At 40.2% G+C, this 24735-nt stretch overlaps 1 protein-coding gene across 11 annotated transcripts in view; it reads left to right on the forward strand.

Moving 5' to 3' along the window:
- The window catches only part of SETDB2 (SET domain bifurcated histone lysine methyltransferase 2), a 92273-nt gene that overhangs the window by 59275 nt on the left and 8263 nt on the right, over positions 1-24735 (forward strand). For 9 of the 11 annotated variants that reach the window (XM_026493234.4, XM_048215487.2, XM_026493232.4 and 6 more), the window contains one exon: positions 53-6281. In XM_026493234.4, coding sequence (XP_026349019.1) covers positions 53-170 — 118 coding nt within the window. In that variant the 3' untranslated portion in view covers positions 171-6281. Of the gene's footprint in view, positions 1-52; positions 6282-10769; positions 10892-15449; positions 15558-21541; positions 21676-24735 lie in introns of those variants that run through there. The other 2 variants (XM_026493236.4, XM_057308788.1) reach the window with 2 other exon arrangements.

Here is a 24735-nt window from a genome sequence, read left to right on the forward strand (position 1 = left end):
CATTTTGTAGTTACTCAGTGATTTATGTTTGTTTTTAATTTCTACTTTCTAGGTATGTGAAAGCAAGAACAGAACTAACATGGGATTATGGGTATGAAGCTGGGACTATGCCTGAGAAAGAAATCCTCTGCCAATGTGGGGTGAATAAGTGTAGAAAGAAAATATTATAAATCTGTAGCTAATGCCTATTGATGAGATTAGCTTATCACGTTGCAGTTAGAGCCATGCAAGAGAACCTTTAGTCATCAGTGGAATTAACTTAGGTTGTGATCCATCAAGAGAATTCTTCTCAGTTTACCCTTATCAGGGAATTCATTTGTATGACTTAGAAATGCTAGGAACAAAATAAGGACATTTTCTTATGCATAGGCTATCTCTTTATTCTTTCTGCTGTTCAACTTTACAGGAGTGGGATGGAAGTGTATATTTTATATGAAATACCATTATACAGTTTGTAACTTATTTGTAAATTATATACTAAGAGAAACAAATGTCACAATAGAATTCAGTTGTTCTTATTTACTTTCGTGATTATTATCTTTGAGTTCATGCCCCCCACAGGGCCAAATTCCACATCTTTACCTACAAAATGTATGTTTAATTCTTGGCAAATAATTTACCGTTATGAGCCATAAAGTGGGCAACATAGCCTGAGGAAAATGTAAGAACTAACTTTACGCATATAGAAGTTCTGGCTGCATGCGACTCTGTCTGATCAAACCATTTGAATGCTAAGAGGGAGAAGCTCTCCTATTGGGAGGGTTTTGGCAAGCTCTTTGAGATGGAACTTCTTTTCCACAGATTCTGCTTACTACTCCAGTATAAACACAGACAAGAAAAGAGGGACTAGAAACGCAGAGGAATTGGAATATTTTTGTTCTAGGTAGAGGAGAGCCGTAAGAAAACTTAGAAACTAGTCAGACTTGGCTTATTTAGGCCCTCTAGAAGGGATTGTGATGGGCAAGAATTTCACTTAACAAAAAACAATTCCACTGAGTTTGTAAAGTCTGGAACAGCTTCTTGGATTCTCCTGGGTATGATATGCAAATCGCTTTTGTAGAGAAAAAGGGAGTTATACTCCGCTATAGGTTACCCAGCCCTGATCATGGAGTGGAAAAGGGACTGGGAATTTCCAGGCATCAAAACTAATTTTATCCATAACAAAGTTGTACATTTGGCTGCCAGGAACTTCCCCCTGGGAACCAGAAGAGGAATACTAGCTCAAAAAGAAGTAAATAAAAGTAGTTTTGGCTTTTGAGAGGTTTTAGGTCTTTTTTGTTTTTTCTTTCTTTTTTTCTATACTCGATTCTGGGTTTAGTTTGATTACTGTTCAAATAAAATGCTATTCTAAGTTTGGGCCCAATTTAATTGCTTAAAAATACTGAACTAGATGAAAATTTAACTTTAAATTGTTTTAGAGAGTGGGAAACCGAGGAACTAGGAAAAGGAGCAAAAGGTTGTAACCTAACAGCCTGTTCAGATGAGGAAAGTTAAGTCTATTCACAGTAAAGAGATAGGAATTTTAGGCCGCACACTGAAAGTGAAGATACTTGATAAGTATGGGAAATATTTTTATACATAAATCGTGACATCTTGATCTGCTTCACAGCTGTCACCTTCTATCAATGTCCTGGAGATTCCTTTTGTCTGTCTTATGTCAGATCTGTTTCCAGTTAAATTCCATTATTTCCTTTTTCCTTGGTTTATTCCCACATATTGGTGAAGGACATCTTCCAGTTGTTTTTGAAAAGGAAAATTGAGAGGTAAATACTTTGAGACCTTGCATGTTTGAGCATGTTATTTTACCCTTATACTTGATTGCTATATTTTCAGGGTGTAGAATTCTTGAGTAATCTCCATACACAATTTTGAAGGCTTCTGCTAGTTTCCAGTGCTGCTGCTATGAAATCTGAAAATGGTCTCCTTTCTGGCTTCCATGGTGATTACTGAAGTCAGATGTCATTCTATTCCTTATCTTTTATATATATGACCAGTAGTTTTTATCTCTCTTGAAGCTGACAGAATTATCTTTGTCCCAGTGTTCTATTTATGGTAAGGTCCATTTTCATCCTTCATCCTGGGTGCTTGGTGGGATCTTTCAATCTGCAATCTTTGCCCTTCAGTTCAGGGAAATTATCTTGAATCATTTCTTTAATGATTCCTCATCTGTTCTTTCTTTCTTTCTTTCTTTATAGAATTCTTGTTATTCAGATGTTAGACTTCCAGGATTGGCTCTCTAATTTCTTTTCTCTTTGTTTTTAAAGAGTTGTGATTTTTTTTTCAAGTCTACGTATTTAAGTAATCTCTATACCCAATGTGGGGCTCAAACTTACAACCCTGGGATCAAGAATTGCATGCTCTTCCCACTGAGCCAGTCATGTGCCCCAAAGTTTCTCTTTATTTTCAGCTATCTTTTTGCTGTACTTTCTGGGAGATTTTCTCAATTTAAATCTTCCAATATATCAGTTGTGCTTTACTTTTCTGGTCTCATATTCTTAATTTCTAGAGCTCTCTTTTCTTATCTGAATTTCTTTAACAGCATTAATTAACCCCAACAGCATTTTGGGTTCATGGTTGCAGTATCTTATCTCTTTGAAAATACCATGATGTATATTATATAGGTTTATGTGTGTGTATACACATGCATTCATATCTGTATTCTTACTGCATATTTTGCAACCTAGAAGGTTTATTTCTTGTTTGTTTTCCCTGTATGTTTCCTTTGGTCTTTGTCTTTCATGTTATACGCTCTCCTCAGTTTGTAATCTTGGCAGTCTACTCATACTTAAAAAGGCTGAGATTGAAAGCCGAGAGTGGGAGATGGGTCTCTTCAAGTGCCACATCATAACTGAGCTGAGCTATCAGTCTCTAATTGTCTCTTTTAGTGCTTTGTTTTGGCTGGTTGAAGGGCAAAAACTTGGCTGCCAGTGTCTGCTTTTATTTTCCCTTTGAGTCCCATTCTTCTATGATACATTTCTATATTTGTCAAGACTATCCAAATTATCTTTGTATATATTGTTTCTCTTTTCTGCTGTCCCCAATTTGCCTCTCTTCCCTTTAAAACCTCAAAATGCAAAAATAATAATAAGTCCTCAAAATGCAAGAAGTTTTCCTTTAATTCCTCAGCAAACCACCATTATATGCTTCTTTTCCAAAACAACTTTTTTAACTGTAATTATATGCATTTGTGTTCTCTACATGTATATTTTGTTACATGCACTGAAAACTTCGTCTTGTATGGTGCTGTGTACCCCATGGGTGCTAAATAAAGATTTGCGACTCGCAACTGGAATTACAGTTGGTTAAATTGCCTACGTTTATGACATAACCTATTTAGTCCAAACTTGGTGTTATACAATTTTTAGAAGAAACGGGTAATCCCCTCAGAAGAGCAATCACTTCTCCAGCTGATTCCAGGGGTTTGGGCCACCTTTCCTCCCCATCTGAAAAGTCTGGGCAGGGTAGGGATCATCTGCAAATTAAAAACAAAAAAAATCAGATTCAGGCACGGATCTGTAGAAGATGCGAGCTCCTATTTGAATGAGAACTTCCTCTGCAAACCCTACGTGTCTCTTGCTCAGAACTTCCCCCGGGCAGGGGAAATCCGTCACCGTAGCTTTTACAAAAACGAAACTCCGTAGCTGCCTGTGAACTTCCGGAAGTGCAGGCGCTGCGCGCAGCCGTCGGACAGCCGCTGAGGTTGCAGCCATGGACCAAGTGTTGTCTTCCTTGGCCAAGTCAGCCCACGGAGCCGGCTGGTCCGAACCCCAGGACGCCCGGGACCACCTCCCCCACCCCACTGGTGAGTACCGCCTGAGCGCAACGCGCGCGCGCGCGCTGAGGTGAGGCTGCAGAGTCCCGGCAACCACAGGGCGGGTCCCCGGGCCTGCTCGCTGGCTGCTGCCATCCACCCCCACCCGCCTGCCGAGCCCCTGAGGCAGCGCTGACGAGCAGGGCTAGTCTGCATTCACCTCCAGCGGCCCTGGGGGCAATTCCACACGGGCTCTGCACCCCGACCGCTGCCCAGAGCTTCACTTGCGAGAGGTGTGCCTTCCGCTTACCTCTCCCACTGCTGATGGACCGCCCATTGCTACTGTCCTACTCCATGGGGAATAGAGGCATCAAGGGAAACCGACATAAACTCGGGTGGGTTTACTCTCCGCGTGCAATCCCTCCGCCCCTAAAACTTGCCAGAGAAGTGGCATGGGAGAAGTAGGCAGGAGTTGGACCCCTCTTGAAAAGAAGTGGTCAGCTGGGTTTCAGGAAGCAGTTGGGAAAGTTCTTGCAGAGAAAGTGACTCTTTGGAACCATCCCCTCCTTTCCATTTAGTAGTTCAAATCCTCAGTGGCCCTCTCTGTGAATAAGAAAACAGTCTTGTGAGTCTGCACCTTCCCTTTGCTCAAATAGTTGTAGAGCTCCTACTGTGTGGCAAGCTCAAGGCTAGGTCCTAGGGATACAGAGATGAGTTAGGCAGACTCCGGCCTTAAAGAATAGAAAAGGCAGCTTGCATAAGACCTGGTAAGAACCACGAAGCTCAGATGAAGGGTTCCTAACTCAGCCTGGTGTTTAGGGAAAGCTTTATGGAGGCAAAGATGCCCTTAGTTTTTAAGGACAAGAGTTAACCAGAGGTAGAAAGGTTGAAGGCGTGTTGCATACAGAGGTGATGACACAAAAAGGCACCAGCCACAAAATGTCACATGCCAACCACAAGTAAAGCAGTTGCATATTTTCATTCAGCCAGTGTTCTCTGTAGAATGTTATTGGAGATGAGATTTTATCCTGACCTTTTCCTCAAACTCCAGACTGGTGTAACCAACTTCATCAGTGCCTAGAATGATGTCAAACTGAATATGTCCCAAAGAGAATTCTCATTTCTCTGCACATACTTACATGTTCCAAACCTGTTCAACCACCAGCCTTCCCCCTTCCATTCATCCAGTTGCTCAGGCCAGTACCTTCAGTACTGCCCTCAGTGCCTTTCTTCCTCACTTCCCATCTAATGCATTAGTCAGACCAGTCAGTTCTGTTTTCAGAATATATCTTGAGCCTGACCACTTCTCACCTGCACTACCATCCAAGCCCCAGTGCACCATCATCTCCTGCCTAGAGTATTGGTCTGGCTCCTACTCTAACATCTCATAAAGATAAGGCTGCACAGCAGCCAAAATGATCTTTAAAAAAACAAAAAGCAAATGTGATTCTCCTACTCAGAGCCCATCAATAGTTTCTCATTACCTTCAGAATAATCTCTTACTATGGCCTACAGTGTACCCCATGTCCTGATCTGATCCTGTCCCTGCCCATCTTGATGAATCTCCACCCTTCACTGCCTATGGGTCTGCCAAGCCCCCAAACCTGTCCCTGCCTCGGGGTCTTTCTTTTTGCCTCCTATTTCTCACTTCCCTACCATAATTCAAGTCTCTCTCAAATGTATCCTCCACAGCTTTGCATGCCCATCCTATTTAAGAGAGCACCCTACCACCCTCCTTTCCCTGCTCTAATTTTTTTTTTCATAGCACATATTGCTAGCAGGAAAAATACTTGTCTGTCTCTACTACTAGGATGTAAGTTCCATGAGAGTTGAAACTCTCATCTCATTCTCTGTTTTATTTGTAGTACCTAAAATAGTGTATAATAGGTTCTTACTAAGAATTTGTTGAAGGAATGAATGGGCTTGTATGCACCACTAAGGAGCTTGGCTTCTATTCTCTTGGTGATGGAGAAGGTCTTTCACAGGAGGGAAACCAGCCCAATCTGAACCAAAATCTTCTATTCTGAGTTCTGTGTATCTGAGAGTTGAGCAGGTGGGTCCTATGGGCCTGTCAGTTGTGCCTAGGGAAATGAAGTCCCATAGTACCAACATGTCTGCTGAAGATCATCCCTGTGTGTGACTATAAGTTAGGTAATTCTAAAGAAGTCCACTGAACGTCCTACTCCTTGGCCGTCCACCATTCCTCTCCTGCAACACACACATCCTTATTCCTGTTTATACATCCTAAAGCTGTCCCCAGTAATGTTCTCTGGCTCTCCCAAATACATACATACTTCTCCCAAAGTTATATCCAGTCACATCATCCAGGGACAATCTGATGAAACTATTTATTTTCCAAGTTCATTACCAAGCCTCTAGGTTATGTCTACTCCTCTTCTGTTTTGGTCTTTATCCATTTCAGGTGTGCAGTCACTGGACTCAGTGATAAAATTGACTTACTTACCTGATATCTAATTGAAGAACTAAAATAGTAAGCTGCAATAAAGATTAAGTTGATCAAAGAAGAAAAGAGGAAGAAATTTCCAAGCCAGCACCATAATTTATTGCCAGTCTAGAACATAAATCATACCATTGTCAGAAGGGGATTATAAATGGAATCATAGGATTAGTGACTCTCATTCCGTCATCCACTCATTTAATGGTGAAATGTGTTTCTTGGCTATCTGCCTTCTCCAGATTCTGTCCTCTGACTGGATTGCCCTTCTCTGGTGGGCTCTAGGACCATATCTGGGAAGAGGAACATTTGGAAGATACCCCTGATACCTGTGCAGAGGCTGTGGCCTTAGCAAACCCTTCCCGGGTGGACCTGGAGAGACCAAGATTCACTGTGTTGGTTTGAGTTAGTCATAGTTCGTGTGTTCCTGGCCTGTCATTTTTCTGCAGCTTCATTCTGTAGAACTTTTCTTGGCTACTGGTTTTCATTTTTTGAGAATTCTTGTTAGATCATTCTCTGTGAGTCCTTAGGTCTGCTAGACACAGTAGGGGACTTTGGGGAGCCCTGCTGTTCTTCATTATTCTTGTGTCAGCTGATGATTCCCAAAAATGCCCAAGCCCCCATAATACACCTATCCTTCACTGTCTGAATCTGTACAGTTCCTGAATTCTGAAGGTGAGGAATATCAGTTATCCAAATGTATATGGTCCAGGAGTTTCAGATAATGCATAGCAAGCGTTCAGATAAGTGGGGGATGTCTGTCTATATAAAAGCCTCCAGTGTGATTCTCCCAACTGCAGAGAGTTCTGTGCATCCTCCAGTCTGGGAGAATGAACAAGTTAGAACAGCCAAAATCTTTTATGAAACTATGATGAGGAGATGTTCTACCACAGAAAAGCCACGAGGGGGAGCCTGTGTGTCCCACTTTGGGTTTCTGCCCATCAACTGGGGGAAAAATACCCTAGGTCAGAAGGCAGCAGTGTTGCTACCATCATCTTATTCCCAGGTGCCAAAACCCTAGAAGCCTGTGGACTTGGGAGTGCAACTCAGATGGGCAGAATCCCCAGAGCAAACACAGGGGGCCATGCTCAGGTATCCGCAGCCTGACAGCTCAGCCAGATACAGTATACCTATCTGAACGCCCTGGTTTGCACAAGGAAAGGTAACACCGTGCAAAAATATCTAGCTCTTACACAACGAGAAGCATTGCACGCTATCAGATGTTATCATATTTCTTTATTAGGGATTTTTATCCCAGCCTCCTAACTGATGCTTTTTTTTTCTTTTTTTAGCCTATGCTTTATAAATTTTCATGTCCAGTTTGTGTGTTCTTTAAAATAATACAGTATTTTATCAAAACAGGTTTTGAGCCTGAGGTGAATACAATATTGGGATTTTTCCCCCATTTTCATCGAGGATAGGGTATTATGTTGTCAAATATTAATACATATTCTAAAGCATTGAAAACTATAAAGTGTAGTATTGGAGGAGGAAGTGATAGATCAATGGAACAAAATAGAAGTACAAGAACAAACCCAAACATATGTAATAATTAAATACATGGAAAGGAGATTTAAATCTGTCACTAACCACTATGAAAATAACTTATATCCTCATCACATACTTTATAATAAAATAAATTTCACATTAATATTTAATAGAAAAAATAACATTTTAGAAGAAAATAGAGGTGTTTTCTAAGTTATGTCTCCTTCACCCAAGAGTAGAAACCATAAAAGATTGATATAATTTCATCAAATAAAACATTTAAACATTTTATATGTCATAGAACACTATAAATAAAGTTAAAAGACCGCTATATAACTAACAAAGGGTCATCCTGAATACATAACAGGCTCATAAATCAATAAGGAAATAGTGAATAACCTAATAGAAAATGGGCTGAGGACATCAGTGCCAGAGAAGAAATGCAAATGCCACCTTATGGTATGTTAAATTCATAATTATAGATTATGTTCTACTTCTCTCTGCATTTTGTTGTCCTTTCTTTTGATGTAGTCATCTACTCTTCTGTCCTAGTTGTATCTTTATAATATGGTTTTAAATTGGATAGGCAGATAAACATATTTTTTATCGAAGTTTTCTTCACAGTCCATGCCGATTTATTCCTCCAAATAATCTTTTTATTTCCCCCAAGTTCTTTGACCTTCTTAAGATTTAAATTGAAATGTTGTTAAATCTAAAACTTGTTTGGGGAAGAAGTGACATTATAATGTCCAGTCTTCCTACTCAGGAGCATAGTATTTCTCTCCATATATTGAGATCAAGCTTAAAACAACTCTTTTCTTTCCCCCCACAATTTGAATTATTTATTTAGACCCAGAAAAGCATGCACATTGTCTCTTCACTTGACAGCTTTGTAATATCCTTTTTTACTCCACACTATGTTTTTGTTTTTCGTTTTCTATTGAAGTTTAGTTGATTAAAACAACTCTTTCATCATGTTATTCCCCTGCTCCAAAATCCTTCCTGGTAGTCTTTCACCATCTGTTTCTCAAATTCTTTTCCAGCTTCCTCTGCACAGACTCTCCTCTTCAGCCTGGCTGGTTTTCTGCCTCCTGGTCAAACCTCTTGGCCTTTTCCCACATCGCTACTTCTGTTGTCCAGTCCCTCCCAGCTCCCTTCCCCTTTCCCTCTGTCTCCAGGTTGTAGCAGCTCAAGACCCATGACCTTGGCAACACTCCAATCCCACAGGGAGCGATTCCTCCCCTGGATCCATAGCATGTATGGTGTTTTCCACCCAGCAGTTATATTACTTTGTGACATTTATTCTGTTATTTTATTTTGTTAGCTTCTTGCAGGCAACAATTCTGTCTCCTGTTTCCTTAGATCCTCTGCTGTGCTGTTCCCTACAGTAGCCACTCCCTACACATGGCCGTGGAGCACTTAAAAATGTGGTTTATTCAGTTAAGACACGCTATAGGTGCAAAGTACACTGGGTTTCAAAGACTTCATACTGAAGAATGAATTTTATATTGATTAAATGGTGGTGGTTTGAAATGAATGAAAAGAAGCAGCTGGCCTGTTTCATTTCATCTGAGGGTTTTTCTCTCAGTCTCTCCCCTTTTTCGTGGTTGGTGGGGAGCAGAGGGACTACAAATTTGTATCCCTACTAGTTAGGACCTAAATCCAGGAAACAGGAATTAATTCAAGGAGAAACTTATCTGAATGTGAGATAAGTGCTGCTCCAAAGAGCAGTGTTCTGACTTTGTGCAATGCAAGATCTGATTTCAGAGAGAGACCAAGAGCTCTTACACTTTTGGATAACAAAAAGAACTTTTAGGAACCCGTTAAGTGGTTAACCTCATCTAAATTTAAAACTCTCACCATTAAATGGTAAAATAAATCTGTTTCAAAACAAAAAGTTGAAGATTAAAAGCAGAAGTGTGTTCTACAGAAGACCAAGTCAATAAGAGGATAAACATTGGAAAGGGCAAGCAAGTTGTTAAATGGATGTGTGTGGCCAAATTAACAGCAAACTAATACGTTAGAGAAGATTACCTGTCACTGACATGCCCAGTGGGGGGTTGTGGAAACGGATGGCTTTTTTTCCCCCTCTGTCTCTTCCCTTTTCTTCCTAGTTCTCCTTCTGTTAGTTTCCTCTCCTTTCTTCTATTCATTTCTTTAGGAAAAAAAAATCGATTTCCTGCCTTTATGTATCTTTCTCTCCGAACTTATTATAATGCTAGATTAAAGTGCATTTAGGGGCGCCTGGGTGGTGCAGTCGTTAAGCGTCTGCCTTCCGCTCAGGGCGTGATCCCGGCGTTATGGGATCGAGCCCCACATCAGGCTCCTCCGCTAGGAGCCTGCTTCTTCCTCTCCCACTCCCCCTGCTTGTGTTCCCTCTCTCGCTGGCTGTCTCTATCTCTGTCAAATAAATAAATAAAATCTTTAAAAAAAAAATAAAGTGCATTTAAATTAAAGCACCTTGCTCATTTACTTCTTTAATTCACTCAAAATTTATTTTTGAATAGAGTATGACATAGGGAGCTAAAGAGTTGTTTACAGGCAGTTAACCAGAGTACTATTTCTTGAGCACATCATTGTTTTCTTGTTGGTTTGTGTTGACAATTATAGAGAGCTTAGTATGTCAAGGCAGTGTTTTGAGAGCTTTGTATTTTAATTCCTGGTTCTGTTTGTTTCTTTTTTTTTTTTTTTTTCCTTTTTTCTTTTTAGTTTATTTACTTATTTAATCTCTACACCCAACATGGGGTTCAAACTCAGGACTCCCAGATCAAGAGTCACATGCTCTTCTGACTGAGCCAGCCAGGCACCCACTGGTTGTGTTTCTTGAATAAAGTTCTCCTCACGTTTAGACATATTAAATGAATTCATTAATTATTGTCCATTCTTGTATTAAACCATTTAAGAAATACACAATAAGTTGCTTTTCCACTTGGGTACCAATATTTTTTTCCTCTATGGGAGTTGAGAATCTCTCATAAAAACAAGTGCCCTGCCTTATACTTTAAGACTGGTGGAGGAGTTACAGAGACCAAGAAGTTCCACTTTTCCATTTCTCATCAGGGATGTTACTTATAGGTGTCTTTCAGGTTGCAGAAAAGATGGAAAAAAGGACATGTGCACTCTGCCCCAAAGACATCGAGTATAGTGTCCTATACTTTGCACAATCAGAGAATATAGCTGCTCATGAAAATTGTTTGGTAAGTTACTTAAAAAACACATGAATCCTTTTAGGGAAGGACATACCAAAATAGATAAATGTACTTTGGAATCAGAATGATGAGTTGGCCATGATTTAGGCTTTTAAGTGGGAATTTGGGAAGCATATTTTTCTAACTTTTTAAACTGTTTCAGATCTAATCCTCTTGTAATTACATTTTAGCTTTACTTATAACTGATCAAACACAATTATGAAGAAGCTTCTTCAAAGGTATTTTGATGAGATATTTCAAATATAACCAATACCCATAGATATTGCACCCAGATTTGTAAAATCATACTGTATTTGCTTTACCTTGAGTTTTTTTTAAAGGAAATAAAACACAGATAGTTAAGAGCTCTTTAATTCTCTCTGTTTCCCTCCTACCATCTCTCTCGAGATATATTGCCATCACAGATTTGGTGTTTCTTATTATCTTGTGTTTTTGATTCTATGTTCCCACCATGTATGTAAGTGCTTATAACAAGATATGATATTGTTTCACATGTTCTTGGACTTTGTAGAATTTCAAGCAAATTCTGTGGCTATTGAGATTTATCCATGTGATAAATTTAACTCTTAAGTCTTTAATTTCAAATGTTACAGAATTCCATTTTGTGACCGTCACTACTAAACTACTCTGGCGTGCTTAAACATTTAGGATTTTCCACTTTTTTTCATATAACTAACCAGCTGTCATGAACATCTTTATATAGGTCTCCTAATTCATGGGAGAATTTCTCTGGTGTAGGGCACATAGCTAAAACCAGAATTGCTGGGTACAGAGGGAGCGTTTTGCACCTCCCTGTATGGGCCACATTGGTCTCCAAAAGGAGGGCACCAAGTTTGACTTCCGCATTGTTTCAGAATTCTTTTCTCTTCTTCCTTGCCATATGAAATTTCATATGATATTATGAAATTTTAATTTTGTCCTCTCGGATGGATGTGAAATGGTCTCGTTTGCATTTCCGAGATTATTAGTGCGATTGTGCCTCATTTGGCTGTGCTTATGCATAGTTCTGTCTTTTGCTTCTGTGGCTTGTGCTCATAGACTGCATTTTGTCTTTAAGATATTGATTACACTTACATGTATATATATGATTATGTAAATAGATTCTAATGCTTTATTATGTACATTGGCTTTTAATTTGTGGTGTTTCCTATCGGAGGCTTATAATGCAGTTAAATTCATCCTTATTTTCTTTTATAATTTGTAGGATTTTTCTCCTAAGAAACTCTTTCCTTTACTAAAGTTCTTTTTTCCACCCAAATTTTAAAATTTGGCTTTTCTCATTTAGTTTCTTAATCCAACTGGAATTTATTTGAACCACTCTGTAAAGTAGACATCTCCTTTTTTTTTATATGACTAACCACTTTTCCCAGCATTATTTATTGACTAATCTGTTCTTTTCTCATTGATTTATAGTGATAATAATGATAACTATCATTATTATTCAGTATTCTCCAGGCGTAAGGTAATGTTCTGGGAACTTAACCCTAAAAGGTAGGTATCATTATTATCCCCAAACTAAAGATGAAACAACTGAGGCACAGAGAAGTTAAGTCACTTGCCCAAGGTCACACAGCTGTAAGTGCCTGAGCCAGGATTCTTACCCAGGCTGCCTACTTCTAGAACCCTCTCTCTTTTTTTTTTTTTTTTTTAAGATTTTATTTATTTATTCAACAGAGATAGAGACAGCCAGCGAGAGAGGGAACGCAATCAGGGGAGTGGGAGAGGAAGAAGCAGGCTCATAGCAGAGGAGCCTGATGTCGGGCTCGATCCCTTAATGCCGGGATCACGCCCTGAGCTGAAGGCAGACGCTTAACCACTGTGCCACCCAGGCGCCCCTAGAACCCTCACTCTTAATCCAGTGTGCTAACAATGTAATATTTGCACATAGATCTGTTTCTGTCTCTATTCTGTTCCATTGGTCACTTTGTCTCTCCCTGACCTTGTACAACATTGTCTTAATTACTATAATTTTATGATAAGCCATGGCTATTTTTTGGTGCTTTGAATTTTGGGATCAGCTTACAAGGTTTCATACAAAATCCTGTTGGAATTTTAACTGGAATTCCATTGAATGTATAGATGAATTTGGGGAAAATGTTATGAGTATTTCTGTCCATTAACACAGTCTGTCTCCAGCAATTCATGTCTTCTTTTTTCAATTTCAGAAATGTTCAATAATTTTTTTTTCTGTAGAGGTCTAAAACTTTGGGTTAAGCTTTTTCCTGGATTTTTGTTTGTTTGTTTCATTACCTTTTCCTAATACCTTTTTAAAAAAAGTATAAAAAATATTGAAGTATAGTTGACACACAATGTTACGTGTTTCAGGTGTAAACATATTGAGTAATTCTACTCTGTGCATCATGGTGTGCTCACTGTAAGGGTAGCCGTCTATTTCCATATAGTCCTTTTACAGTACCGTTGGCTATATTCCCTATGCTGAGCTTCTTATCCCTGTGACTTACTCATTCCGCGACTAGAAGCCCATACCCCTCATTCCCCTTTACGCTTTTGCCTGTGCCCTCCCACCCTCCTCTCTGGCAACTTTTAAAACCAGTTTATTTTCTGTTTATGGGTCTGTTTCTGCTTTTTTATTCATTTATTTTTAGTTTCCACATATAAGTGAAATAGTATGGTATGTGTCTTTCTCTGCCTGACATTTCACTTAGCATGATACCCTCCAGGTCCATCCATGTTGTTGCAAATGGCAAGATACTATTCTTTTTTATGACTAATATTCCGTTGTGTGTGTATATATATACACATGTGGGTGTGTGTGTGTGTGTTTGTGTGTGTGTGTATTACATACCTTCTTTATCCATTCATCTACCAATGGATGCTTAGGTTGCTTCCATATCTTGGCTCTTATAAATAATGCTGCAGTAAACATAGGGGTAAGCGTATCTTTTCAAATTAGTGTTTTCATTTTCTTTGGGTAAATACCCAGTAGGGGAATTACTGGATCGTATGGTATTTCTATTTTTAGTTGTTTGAGGAAACTTCGTATTGTTTTCCACAGTGGCTCTGCAATTTACATTCCCACCAACAGTGCACAAGAGTTCCTTTCTCTCCACATCCTCACCAACACTTGTTATTTCTTGTCTTTTGGATACTAGCTATTCTCACAGGTGTGAAGTGATATCTCATTATGGTTTTGACTTACTTTTCCCTATGTTGAGTTATGCTGAGAATCTTTTCATGTGTCTCTTGGCCATCTATACATCTTTGTGTGAAGATATTTTTTCAGGTCTTCTGCTCATTTTTAATCAGATTATTTGTGTTTTTTTTTATCATTGAGTCATAGTTCTTTATCTATTTGAGATATTAACTCCTTATCAGATATGTCATTTGCAATATCTTCTCCCATTCAGTAGGTTGCCTTTTCATTTAGTTGATGGTTTCCTTTGCTGTGCAAAAGCTTTTTATTTTGGTGTGGTTCCAACAGTTAATTTTTGCTTTTGTGTCCCTTGCCTGAGGAGACAGATCTAGAAAAATGTTATGGCTGGTGTCTAAGAGATTACTGCCTATGTTTTCTTCTGGAAGTTTTATGGTTTCGGGTCTCACATTTAGGTCTTTAATCCATTTTGAGTTCGTTTTTGTGTATGGTATAAGAAAGTGGTCCAGTTTCATCCTTCTGCATGTGCATGTCTAGTTTTCCCTGCACCATTAATTGAAGAGAGTCTTTCCCCCAGTGTATATTCTTGCCTTCTTTGTTGAAGATTAGTTGGCCATAAAATCATGGGTTTATTTCTGGAGTTTCTATTCTGTTCCATTGATCTATATGTCTATTTTTGTGCTGTACCAGACTGTTTTGATTATTATCACTTTGTTGTATACCTTTAAATCTGAGATTGTGCTACTTCCAGTTTTGTTCTTCTTTCTCAAAGATTGCTTTGGCTATTTGGGGTCTTTTGTGGTTCCATACAAATTTCAGTATTATTTGTTCTAGTTCTGTGAAGAATGCTATTGGTATTTTGGTAGAGATTGCATTGAATCTGTAGATTGCTTTGTGATTGCACTGTGTAATGTTGATCTTTAAGTCAGAGATGGGTTGGATTCAGGTAACACATAGAAACTTAAGCCAACCTAAACATAAAAGTGGGTTTTTAATCAGACTGCAGGGGCATTTCATGGCTCCTGAAGACAGGCATGCAGGAAGGTCTTAGAACAGTAGCTAGGAAGCCATCAGGAAGCCCTCTTGTCCTCTCTATCCCTCGTTTCTGTATTCCTCTCTTTGCAGACTGGCTTGCTGTCTACCATGTGGCTCAGAGTCTGTTCCACTCTCTCAGGATAGGGAATCCAGTTGGCTCAGCTTCGGGTCAGGGCCCCAACCAGGTCAGGGTTATGCAGTATAAAACATGCCTGGGGATCGGGGCCACTTCCAAAAAAAAGCAGGGTGGCTTGTGATCTGCTTACATACCCCAAAGGTGGTCACCCTTATACCCCTAATCCATCTTCCACTCTTTGTGAGTACTTTGTGATTTTCTGGTCTGTAGCTTTCAACGGTAGTTTGTGCGTACCCTGAATTTTTTCTTTTCCCAATCTGTAGCTATATTCTTCAGCACTTGTGGAATGTGAGGATCACGATCCATGTAATCGAGATAGAAATTTTGATGTGGAATCAGTAAAGAAAGAAATCCAGAGAGGAAGGAAGCTGGTAAGTATAAATGATTTTATTAGTCGTACAAGAGGAACAGATATTGAAGGGGATGTTTCCAAAAGAAAGTCTACTTGATTGATAAACGAGGGATAGAGACACATCTTGGAGAACTGAAAGACATAGGACCTGTATTGGAAACTGAGATTCAACAGAACAATGCTTCATCAGCAAAGCCAGATATGAGTTAGAATGCTTTTGGCTATAAGCAGAAGGAATCCTCAACTCAAACTGGCTTTAACAAAAAAGATGCTCATTTTCTCACTTAGCCAGAGGGAAAGCTGGCTGCAGAGTTGGTTGATTTAGTGGCTTAATGGTGTCATCAAGAGCCCGTCGTCCTTTCTGTCATCCTGTCCACATCACTTTGTCCTCTTGTGGTCATAGGGTGGTCACAGACAACAACTGAAGTGTCAGTCTTATTCCTGTCTGGTAAAAGAAAAAGTTCATCCTCAAGCATTGAATAAGACCCCTTCTGAAAATTTAATTAGGCCACACCCATCTTCCTGCTCTAGTTGCTAAAGGTGGCCATAACTAACCAGGATCAACCCCCTTGGACCTGGATCAGCTCCCCTTGGGAAGATAGTGTGTGGAGTGGCTACCCTGTTGGTTCTGTTACAGTAGACTTCCTCTGTGAAAAGCCTTTGTGGCTTAGCAAGTGGTACAGCACGTGTGAGCACCTAATGCCCACCATGACAGTAAGGTTTATGATCTGGAACATTTATTTAGTCTTTACAAGGTGTACACATATTTGAGGGCAGTTTCTGCACAGCCTGATGTGCTTTGAGAAGGGTCAGCACAGGTCACTCAAGCAGTCAAGCACCTTAGTGCAGGTGGGGCCCAGGAAGCCTTTCCAGTTGGGGAGGAGAGAGGGTAACAAAGATGGGGAAGGAGGAATCTCAGGGAAAGGGAATAGGATGAGCAAAATTTTGGAAGGCAAGATAGACGTGGCATGTTCCTAAAACAATAGGCATATGACTGTGGCATCCTCTTTACTGACTTCATGGAATTCCGTGGGATAGACCAGAATGCATGAAACCATTCCTTGTTGTTAGGTAAGTTGACTCTGGTTTTTCACTATAACAACTAATGCCACAGTAAACATCTTTGTACACATATCCCGTGTACTTGTTTGAGCATTGCTGTAAAGCACATTCCTAGAAGTGAAATGGCTGAGTCAAAGAGAATTCCCTTAAAAATTTTGAAACATGAGGGGCACCTGGGTGGCTCAGTTGGTTAAGTGTCTGTCTTCACCTCAGGTCATGATCTCTAGGTCCTGGGATCAAGCCTGCATCAGGCTCTCTGTTCAGTGGGGAGCCTGCTTCTCCCTCTCCCACTCCCCCCGCTTGTGTACGCTCTTGCTCTCTGTCAAATAAATAAGTAAAATCTCTAAAAAATAATAATAATAATTTGAAACATGCTAATAAACTGGCCCCAGAAAGGTTGTACCGTTTTGTACTTCTGTGGATGAAAGAACACTCTTCCCAGCCCTTGACAAAAATGAGTATCACGAATCTTGTTACTTTTCGTGTCTGACAGGAAGTATTACCTTGCATTTCCCCTCATCACTGGAGAGAGGTTGAACGTTAGTTCTTCTTAGGCATCTGCCTCCCTCCCAGCCCACCAAGCCCCAGCAGTTCTTCCATGATCCCTTTACAGTCAGTGACCCCACCTCATAGCCACTGTCCTGTGAACAGCCTGGACTCCCTCTCCACACCACCCGCACGCACATTTCCTTACTCACCTAGCAAACCACCCCCCGCCCCGGTGAAATGCTCCTGTCTGTTGTCTGCATATGCTGAGTAGTACTGGCACTTGAACAGTTGAACAACTGGACAAAAACCCACAAATGTGTTGACTGATCTTAGATTCATGGCCACAAACCTCAAAAGGAACCTCAACATGTCACCCCCATCCTTTACTGTTTCATATCCTCTCATCTCTTTTTAAAACCTCTCCCCACCCCAACTGCTTATCCCCAAGTTGGTGACTATGCCTTATTATTTTTGATAGACTTTTTTTTAGAGCAGTTTTAGGTTCACACAACACTTCAGGGGAAAGTACAAAGATTTCACATACACTTCCCACCCGCACACATACACAGCCTTCTTTTTATGAACATCCCCCATCACAGTGGTGCGTTGTTACAACTGATGAACCTACATTGGCACATCATTAAAACACCCGAAGTCCATAGTTTACATTAGGGTTCATCTTGGTGGTATACATATATTTGTCTGATTTCTACTGAGAAATGGAAGCCATTAGCCAAGAACTCCTACTATCCAAACCACTGCCCATCCACTTCTGTCTCCAGACTCTGGGACCTCCCTCTTGTCAGTCAGTCCTCCACTTAGACTTTGGAGTCATACCTGCTCCTCCTTAAGGATTAGGCTCTTGCATTTCCCTTTATCCCATTCACATCTGTAGTCCCCCTTGTACCTGATTATTTCCTTCAGCATATATCCATGATCAACTGATCATGTCATCTTAAATCCTCCTTTGTACACAAAAAACCTGGTCAATTACAATGTCACTTCTGTCTTTAGCTGACCTTTCGGCAGTATTCATCATATAGGTGTCCGTGCTCTGCATCTTGAACTTTCTTCCTTTGACTTCCTGCATACACTCTGCTACTATGTCTCTTGCCTTCCTGGCTGCTTCTTCCCAGGCACCTTGGCAGTTTTTCCTTCTCTGCTAAACCTCTAAAGTGTGCAGTCCCCAAGGCTCTCCTGGGCTCCTTCCTCCATCTGAACATCTTTCCTGTGTGACCTCTTCTAGTTCCCATGGCTTCAATTCCATACTTATGCCAGGGACTCTATACCTCCAGCCATGATAACCAACCTGACATATCTATATGAATATCTAATAGCATCTCATGTTAAACTGGACAGTGAACACAGTTCCAGCCCCTGCACACACATACATACACTCCATTCAAACCTGTTCACACCTCACCTCAATGAACTGTCCACCATTCATCCATCATCATCTTCTCATCAACCTCCCAGCCCAGCTCCTAGCCTATCAGCGTCACCCTGCAGACCCTCTGTCCTCCCCTTCTCTCTGTCACTAATCCCCTGCAGTAAAGTCATGGATCTCCCTTGGACACTTGATAAACGTCACTGATCTTTGTTCTGCATTCCCTCCTGCCCTTCCTACCCCAGCCCATTCTCCACACAGCCACAATAGTGTCTTTAAAATACTAATCACGGGGCACCTGGGTGGCACAGTCGTTAAGCGTCTGCCTTTGGCTCAGGGCGTGATCCCAGAGTCCTGGGATCGAGCCTCACATCAGGCTTCTCTGCTAAGAGCCTGCTTCTTCCTCTCCCACTCCCCCTGCTTGTGTTTACTTCTCGCTGGCTGTCTCTCTCTGTCAAAATAAATAAATAAAATATTTTTTTAAAAAATTAAAATAAATAAAATACTGATCACTTGGGGCCCCTGAGTGGCTCAATCCGTTGAGCATCTGACTCTTTATTTCACTCAGGTCGTGATCTCAGGGTCATGAGATTGCGCTCCAAGCTGGGCTCTGGGGCTCTGTGCTCCGTGCTCAGCACTGTATCTGCTTGGGATTCTTTCCTTCTCCCTCCCCTCTGTCCCTCCCTCAGCTCATTCTCTCTCTCTTTCTCTCCATCCCTCCTTTCCTCCCTCCCGCCCGCCCGCCAATAAATAAATAAATAAAATCTTTTTTTAAAAAATAAAATACTGATCACTTTATGTTCCCATTGTACGAAGACAAAATCCCAGCTCCTTAGTCTGGTTTGTAACCCCTACATGACTCAGCCTTTACTTACTCCTTGGATCTTACCTCTGACTCTTCCCCTACCCTCATCTCTGCTCCATCAACATCAGACCACCCCTCTTGTCCTTCCAGTAAGCTAGCCAACAGGAGGCTCATTTTTGCCACAAGAATATAAAACCTTCTGCCTAGAATATCCTTTCCGCTGCTTTTTGCCTGCTGGCAACTCTCATTATTCAAATCTAAACTTCTGTATCACCTCCTCAGAGAAGCCTTAACTGACCCCCAATCTGAAACAGGGACCCAATGACAATACCTTATTTTAATTCTTATGAAGCATGTATCACTGTGTTTCTTTAAGATAATTCATATATTTTTATTAGCTCATTCTTTGTACTAATTAAGCACTTGGTAAATATTGATATCGATAGTCTTATTGCTATGATTACTAGAGCCATTCTTATTTATGTTAAAATTGAAATTTATGTTCATTAAAAGACATAATTAAAGAGAGTGAAGAAACGAAACACAGACTGGGAAAAGATATTTACAACACATGTATCACTATGTTTTTAAGTTTGCTTTATGTGATCATGGTCTCTCTCTCTCCGCTAGAATGTTAACTTCACAAGGGCAGGACCCTGTCCCCTGCTGTTTCCCTCTACCCTAGAACAGTGCCTGCCATATCACAGTTACTCAGTAGTCTTTAAGGGAATGAAATTTTATTAACCATTTGTATTTCTTCTGTGATTTGCCTGTTTTCATTTTTCTCTGAGTTTATCAGTCTTAACCCTTTACTAAATATGCAGCAAACATTTTTTTTTTTATTGATACAGTTGACACATAATATTAGTTTCAGGCATACAACACAGTGATTTGACCTGTGTATACATTACGAAATGATCACAATAAGCCCAGTTACCATCCGTCACCATATTCCTGTATCATTGACTATATTCTCTATGCTCTGCGTTATGTCCCTGTGATTTATATTTTTAGTAACAGAAAGTTCATACCTCTTAATCCCCTTCACCTCTTTTGCCTACCAGTTTGTTCTTTGCATTAATGAGTCGGTTTCTGTTTTCAAACATGTTCATTGTTTTTTTGGTAGCTATCACCATAAAAATGGAAGTTTAAATTTTTTATGTAGTCAGATTTGTCAGTCTTTTTCTCTATGGCTCCTGAATTTCCTTCCTTGCTTAGCCTTCCTGACCTTAACCCCATACATTTTTATTAACTTTAAAACTTTTTCTCAGAGCCTTAATCCATGTAGAATTTATTTGGGAATATATTGTGAGGTAGGGATGTAACTTTATTTTTTTCTACACATAAAGCCAGGTGGCCCCCCTCAAATTAAATGATCTTTCTTTGTGCTCTGATTTGAAATTCCACCTTTAGCATAATCTAATTTCTTATCCATATTTGAATTTTATATGTATGGTTGCTTATGCTGACTTTAGGATATTGTTTGAGCTATTTCCTGTTTGCAAGGTGGTTTCATTGTGCTTCCCCTTCATTCAGACAGAGCCTGCTGTAAATCAGATCAGCCTTGGGCATGCTTGGACTCCCCTAAACCAGTTATATTGCTGTGGCCACATATTGTCCTAGCCATCTCTACACCACCTTCAATAATATAAAATACCACATCAGTTGACTAATATAGAAAAGCAAGAGATCAAATAAATTGAACTTAGAAAAAATTTGCTATTCAGGGTTTTGTTTTTTAATTTTAAATTTTTGGCCCTACTACATAGACTCCAGAGAGGTTTCACTTACTTTATCTCACGTTATCCTCAGTAAAACTATGAGACAGGCAGTGTTATCCCCAGGGAGGGATCTGGGTCTAAGAGAGGGAGAGAATGCTGGGTCACACAGCTCTCCGTGGCACCATCGGCCACCCTCGCCACAGGCCCCAGTGTCCCTAACAGGACCCCTTACCTAGTGCGGGACAGATCTCTTTTTAGAAATCTCTTGTAAAAAGAGAAAGGTTTTGTTTGTTTAAAAACAAAAAGGGCTTTCTGCTTTTAATCAGATCATTACAGGTCAGTGCCAACCACGTACTTTACTTAGCAGAGGTTTTGCTGAAATTTCAAACTGAGCAGCCAGATGTAAATACCTAACATTTGTGGCTGAGGACATTAGGGCTGCTGACTTAAAAATAACATTTAATGACGTCTTTAACTTTAAATTTTAACAAAGATTATGAAAAACAGGTGCTTACTCAGTAAAATTTATTCTTCTGTAGAAATGCGCATTTTGTAATCAAAGAGGAGCCACGGTGGGATGTGACTTAAAAGCCTGTAGCAAGAGTTACCACTTTTTCTGTGCCAAGAATGACCACGCAGTTCTACAAACTGATGGATCTCGAGGAATTTATAAGTATGTATAATTAAACAGTTTTAAAGCTACATTTGGGGAAATGGAATAAGGAATGGTTAGATTAAGACAAAGAGGGTTTTTTGGTTTTGTTTTTTTTTTTAAAGATTTTATTTATTTGACAGAGAGTACAAGCAGGGGGAGCGGCAGGCAGAGGGAGAGGGAGAAGCAGGCTCCCCATCGAGCAGGGAGCCTGATGCGCAGGGCTCCATCCCGGGACCCTGAGATCATGACCTGAGGTGAAGGCAAATAATTAACCAACTGAGCCACCCAGGCGTCCCAAGACGAAGAGATTTTTTTTTTTTTTTAAGATTTTATTTATTTGACAGAGAGAGAGACAGCCAGTGGGAGAGGAAACAAGCAGGGAGAGTGGGAGAGGAAGAAGCAAGCTCCCAGCGGAGGAGCCTGACGTGGGGCTCGATCCCAGAACGCCAGGATCACGCCCTGAGCCAAAGTCAGACGTTTAATGACTGAGCCACCCAGGCGCCCTGAAGACGAAGAGATTTTTTTAAAAAGATTTTTGTTTATTTATTTGAGAGCAAGGAAGCGGGGTGGGGGGGGAGCAGACTCCCCACTGAGCAGAGAGCTGGACCGATGTGGGGCTCGATCCCAGAACCCTGGGATCATGACCTGAGTAGATGCTTAACCAACTAAGCCACCCAGCACCCCCACAAAGAGATTTTTAAAGATAATTTTATGCAAATGGTTTCCAAGTAAGAACGTGGTTTGGGGGATGCTCCGTTGGGAACCTGATTTCACAGTACCTTCCCTCAATATCATAGAAAGAAAATAGCAGAGTTGGTTCTGGTTTTAATCTTCCTGCATGCCTTCTTTCCCTGGTTGCCATACTTGTGTGAGTGACCTAATGGGTGGTCACAGGACCTAGAACCAGGTCACTGTTGCTCTCTTGTGCAAACAGGAGGCTTCTTAGCCGCAAGTCCATGGTTTATCCATCTTCTCTGCTGAATGAATGTTTTTTTCCCCACCACTCTCACCACTGTCTTACCTATAAAGAGCTTTTATTTTTTATTTTTATTTTTTTTTTAAAGATTTTTTATTTATTTATTCGACAGAGATAGAGACAGCCAGCGAGAGAGGGAACACAAGCAGGGGGAGTGGGAGAGGAAGAAGCAGGCTCCTAGCGGAGGAGCCTGATGTGGGGCTTGATCCCATAACACCGGGATCACGCCCTGAGCCGAAGGCAGATGCTTAACCACTGTGCCACCCAGGCGCCCCTATAAAGAGCTTTTAAAAATGATAAACTGTGAAGCAAATATACTAATCAGTCATTAAGTTCTTGAAGAAATTAATCCTGTTTGAATTGCCTTTGGCTTTTAAATCTTAATTCCCTTCTTTCAATAATTCTTTAATGTTAATTTTGACCCAGTAAGGCATATTTCAAGTCCAATAGAATTGTATTTGTTTTATCCAGGAAGAAACTTATCTTCCTTTTGATGAAAGATTGCATTCAGTTAAATAATTAGACAGTTTAATCAGATGAAATCAGAAAGCCAGTTGTTAACTGAATTGATTCAGGTCATGTTCAGTTTTTTGGTATGTGGATGCAGTCTAAAACATGTCATATTGGGGCGCCTAGGTGGCTCAGTCAGTTGAGCGTCTGCCTTCATGATCTCAGGGTCCTGGGTTCAAGCGCCACATTGGGCTCCCTGCTCAGTAGGGAGCCTGCTTCTCTCTCTCCCTGTGCCTCTCCCCTTTGCTGTGCTCTTTGTCAAATAAATAAATCTTAAAAAAAAAAAACATGTCATATAAAGTTAAAAAGATTTCTAGAAGTTTTGGCCTTTTTTAAAGTTATGAAATGGAATAAAAAAGAAAATGATGGACTGAAGTTGAAGAGCCAGGCAGATACTTCTCACTTCTTTGGGGCATGTGCATACATTCTGATGGAATATTTTAAATTTCAGTGAAATAATATTTTCATTCACAATATTCTGAATGAGAGCATTATCTTTTTAATATGATTTTTGTGAGATCCTAAATATTTTATTTTATTTTAAAGATTTTATTTATTTATTCGACAGAGATAGAGACAGCCAGCGAGAGAGGGAACACAAGCAGGGGGAGTGGGAGAGGAAGAAGCAGGCCCCCAGCGGAGGAGCCTGATGTGGGGCTCGATCCCATTACGCCGGGATCACGCCCTGAGCCGAAGGCAGACGCTTAACCGCTATGCCACCCAGGCGCCCCAGATCCTAAATATTTTAAAATTGCATTTGGAGGCTAGAATTTTCCCCCTTTGGGCACACACCCCCAATTTCATCAAAGTGTTTCAGGTACTACATTGTTTTATTTTATCTAATAATCCCTTACTTTGTGCCAGAAATACTTCCAAGTACTTTACAAATGTTAACACATATAATCCTCATAACAACCCAGTGAGGTAGATATTATTATCCCTCTTTACAGATTCAGACACTGAGGCCCTGAGACTTAGTCATTTGTCCCCAGGTCACACAGCTGGTGAGTGGCAGAGCTGGGCTTTAGAGCTCTGGAGTTCTTGCTCTTCACCACCATATCCTCTTCAGGCTTAGGGGCCTATATTCTAAAACAATATGGGCAAGCCTATTATTAAAAGGAATTTGCTAAATAATTTTATATCTGATTTTGAGCAAGTTCCATAGGTATTGTATTGCTTGAGACTAGAAAGGAATGTGTAAATCGTTAATTTTGTATCATACTTTTTATATTTGATTTTCTCAGAAGCGCATAGATTGTATTATCCTCACTTTTTTTTAATCTTCCCAAAGAGCTCATTTTATTTTGACTTCCATAATGACCTCAAACACCCACTAGACATACTGTTATTAGCAGAGCTATAAGACTGAACAAAAAGGAGTCAATTCCTGCTATATTTTAAAGTTTGCAAAAATACTGGTCTTGTGTTAGTAGAACCAATGAATAGAGACTCAATGAAATAATCATTTTTGTCATAATATCAGGTGAACTTCTATGCACTTTTTAATTGAATTTAAATATTCAGTTGTTAGAGTGCCTGTCATACACAAAGTATCTTGCTAGGTGCAGTGAGAATATAAAGAGGAACAGGAC

This window comes from Ursus arctos, unplaced genomic scaffold (genome assembly GCF_023065955.2).
Source record: "Ursus arctos isolate Adak ecotype North America unplaced genomic scaffold, UrsArc2.0 scaffold_10, whole genome shotgun sequence".
Classification (NCBI taxonomy): domain Eukaryota; kingdom Metazoa; phylum Chordata; class Mammalia; order Carnivora; family Ursidae; genus Ursus; species Ursus arctos.